At 40.2% G+C, this 3,748-nt stretch overlaps 1 protein-coding gene across 1 annotated transcript; it reads right to left on the bottom strand.

The window, feature by feature from the left end:
• LOC100739746 (putative olfactory receptor 5AK3) lies at positions 2,633-3,748 on the bottom strand. The gene has a single exon (XM_003480701.3). The coding sequence runs from the start codon at positions 3,680-3,682 to the stop codon at positions 2,753-2,755; it is 930 nt and encodes a 309-aa protein (XP_003480749.2). The 5' UTR covers positions 3,683-3,748; the 3' UTR covers positions 2,633-2,752.

Here is a 3,748-nt window from a genome sequence, read left to right on the forward strand (position 1 = left end):
TGGTTTTATTTTTTTAATTTTAATTTTAATTTTTTACCTTTTATTTTTTTCTACTGTACAGGATGTTGACCCAGTTACACATACATGTATACATTCTTTTTTCTCACATTACGTGTTCCATCATAAGTGTCTAGACAGAGTTCCCAGTGCTACACAGCAGGATCTCATTGCTAATCCATTCCAAAGGCAGCAGTCTGCATCTGTTAACGCCAAGCTCCCAGTCCATTCCACTCCCTCCCCTTCCCCCTTGGCCACCACAATCATACTCCAGGTCCATGATTTTCTTTTCTGTGGAAAGGTTCCTTTGTGCCATACATTAGATTCCAGATATGTGATATCATATGATATTTGTCTTTCTCTTTCTGACTTCACTCAGTATGAGAGTCTCTAGTTCCATCCATGTTGCTGCAAATGGCATTATTTTGTTCTTTTTTATGGCTGAGTAGATAATTAGAGATATGCAAACCAAAACTATCATGAGACATCACCTCACCACAGTCAGAATGGCCATCCTTTGTAACACATGAATAACAAATTCTGGGGGGAGTGTGGAGAAAAGGGAACCCTCCAGCACTGTTGGTGGGAATATAAGCTGGTATGACCACTATGGAAAACAGTACGGAGTTACCTTATAAAACTGCATAGAACTACCATATGACCCAGCAATCCCACTCTTGGGCATATATCTGGACAAAACTTTCCTTAAAAAAAAAAAAGACACATGCACCTGCATGTTCATTGCAGAATTATTCACAATAGCCAAAGAATAATTTTGATTAAGGCCATCTCTTCCTTATTCTTTTTTTTTTTTTTTTTTTTTTTTTTTTTTTTTTTGGTCTTTTGCCTTTTCTAGGGCCGCTCCTGTGGCATATGGAGGTTCCCAGGCTAGGAGTCTAATCGGAGCTGTAGCCGCCGGCCTACACCAGAGCCACAGCAACGCGGGATCTGAGCCATGTCTGCAACCGATACCACAGCTCACGGCAACACCGGATCCTTAACCCACTGAGCAAGGCCAGGGATCGAACCTGCAACCTCATGGTTCCTAGTCGGATTCGTTAACCACTGAGCCACGACAGGAACTCCATCTTTTCCTTATTCTTGACTTTAAAAGGAACATCCTCAATGTTTTCCCATAAATATCCTTATTAATTTTTTCCTCAATTTCATCTGTCACGGATTGGAAGAGATGGGTTTACATTTACTGTTACTATTGTGTTTCTTTTGTTCATGTATTTCTGTTTTTTCCACTCTATGAATATTAAACATTATTATGTACACATATTCTTCACGATTATTTTACCTTTCTGCACAGCCCAGTTCCTCTGAGAAAAGGCATTAATAAACATTAATATAAGGATGTTTGTATAAGGTGACATATCAGCACAGTAAAACAGGTGTATCCCTCTCGGATGATGTTTTAGAGTAGTAAGTTCTTCCTTCTTAGAAGAGGATCTGCTCATATGCTAGAGCAGAACAGTTTCTCTCTACATAAGGGAAATATGGGCAGGTCACCAGTAACTTGATATAATATCAGAGTTTCCTAATTTGGAGATTCCTGGAATGCACCCTGCTGCATGGGCTGGTGCCATCGGATTTCTCTTGGTATTATCTGGGTTATGATGGTTAACTTGTTGGGAAAGATGGTTAACTCTTATCCCATCAGCTCTCCAAATAACTTCTCCCTATGGTTTAACTGACTAGTAGGACTGGGAGGAGAAATGAAATATGTGATGTCAGTCATTTTGTTTATGCTGCCTGAGCACAGAATGACTGTGTTTGATCTTTCCTTCTTCTTTTTTTTTTGGCCCCACCCACAGCATGCAGAAGTTCCTGGGCCAGGAACTGAACCTCTGCCACAGCAGTGACAATGCTGGATCCTGAAACCACTAGGCCACGAGGGAACTCCCTCTCATTCTTTTAAAAATCCAAATGGCAAGGCAACAAGGGTTTGAGCCCTTAGTTGACTTCTAGAAATAAGACTAGACTCCTGCATTTTTCTTCATTCTTGGAATTTGAGAGGTATAATGGAACACTTCTGGATAAATGAGTCTACTTTATAGCACCAACTTTTTAATTGGATTTTATTTTCTTAAGTACATCTGCAAGGGGATTTATCTGGAGATTCAAGTTATAACTACCAGAGAGAAAAGTGGTATGTCTTCTTGACTCCAGTGTCAATTTCCTAATTGTTTATGGGATACATCAGAAAGGAGGGATATTGACGTCAAATGTCCCCAAATTTATGGAGATTCACTCGAAGGTCCTTTTCTCCTCCTCTTCTTTACTGCACGTTTTCTCCAAGGAGATGGCTCTTTCCAAAAATATTTTTTTACAATAATAAAGTTGCTTGGCTACTTTAATAAAAAATTACAGAGTAACAGTAACTCTTAGGAGAAGGTTAAAATGTTTTTATCCTAGTGATTCCTTATACTCTCACTAGTAGAGGTATTTATACAATATCAATTATACATTTCTCCTTAATTTTCCTTCCCTTTTTAATGTGGAGTATTTGAAGAGGGCTCCTCAAAATGTATAAAAGAAATATCAAAATTTTTTCAATCTTTTAAGATACACATGAGTTAGAAGCTCATTTAATCATTTGCAATGTTTTCATTATTTTTCAGGTGCTGCTGATACAACTAAGGAATGACTGTATCTCATGAACGTTTGCTACATCTTCTGCTGTTGAGAAATAAGACAGAAATGTTGGTCTGCCTGTCAAACCATGTTGAGTTAGAAACCAAAGTTCGAACTAGAAATACTTCTTTCCAACCCCTTTCAGAGCTTCTCTCACATCTTGGTTTCTCAGGCTGTAGATGAGGGGGTTTAACATGGGGATCACAATCCCATAGAACACGGAAGCCAGTTTTTCTTGCTCTTGAGACTCTAGGGTGCGGTGGTGCAGATACATGTAGGACAGAGTCCCATAGAAAAGGGTGACTGCTGTCAGGTGGGAGGCACACGTGGAGAAGGCTTTTTTCCTCCCTGCAGCAGAAGAGATCTTCAGGATGGCAGCCAGGATAAATATGTAGGAAAAGATGACGACCGACACAGTGAACATCAAGTTAAACCCCACAAAAGCTGCAATTAGCATGACGTTAAAATAAATACTGGAGCACGAGAGGGCAAGAATTGGGGGTGCATCACAGAAAAAGTGGTTAATTTTATTGGATTTGCAAAAGTTCAGGGGGAGAATGAAACTTACATGTACAGAGGTATTTAGGAAACCTATGAGGTATGAGCCAATCAAGAGTTGAATGCAGACTCTCTGGGACATGACTGTTGGATAGCGGAGTGGGTTACAGATGGCCACATAGCGGTCCACCGCCATTGCAGCCAAGATGTAGCAATCACTTGTTACAAAAGTACCATAGACAAGTAATTGCACCATGCATCCTATGAATGAGATGGATTGTTCTGTCCCCACAAAGTTTTGCAACATCTTGGGAGTGATAGCGGAGGTATAGCAGAGATCAACAAAAGCCAAGTTTTGGAGGAAAAAGTACATGGGGGTGTGAAGGGAGGCTTCAATCTTGATGAGCAGGATCATGCCAATGTTACCCACCAGGGTGACCACATAGATCCCCAGAAACACTATGAAGAGGACAAGCCAAGACTTGTGTTGACCAGCAAATCCCAGGAGAATGAATTCCGTCACTTTGGTGCCATTGTTTTGTTCCATGGTTGACAAAGATGAAATATCAGCTGAAAAGTTGTAAAGGCAGAACACAGAACGCTAAGAGCTGGA

This window comes from Sus scrofa, chromosome 2 (genome assembly GCF_000003025.6).
Source record: "Sus scrofa isolate TJ Tabasco breed Duroc chromosome 2, Sscrofa11.1, whole genome shotgun sequence".
NCBI classification, from domain to species: domain Eukaryota; kingdom Metazoa; phylum Chordata; class Mammalia; order Artiodactyla; family Suidae; genus Sus; species Sus scrofa.

Bases quoted from the DNA above. Each gene is read 5' to 3' on its own strand.
- LOC100739746 (XM_003480701.3), bottom strand. From the start codon at position 3,682: ATGGAACAAAACAATGGCACCAAAGTGACGGAATTCATTCTCCTGGGA.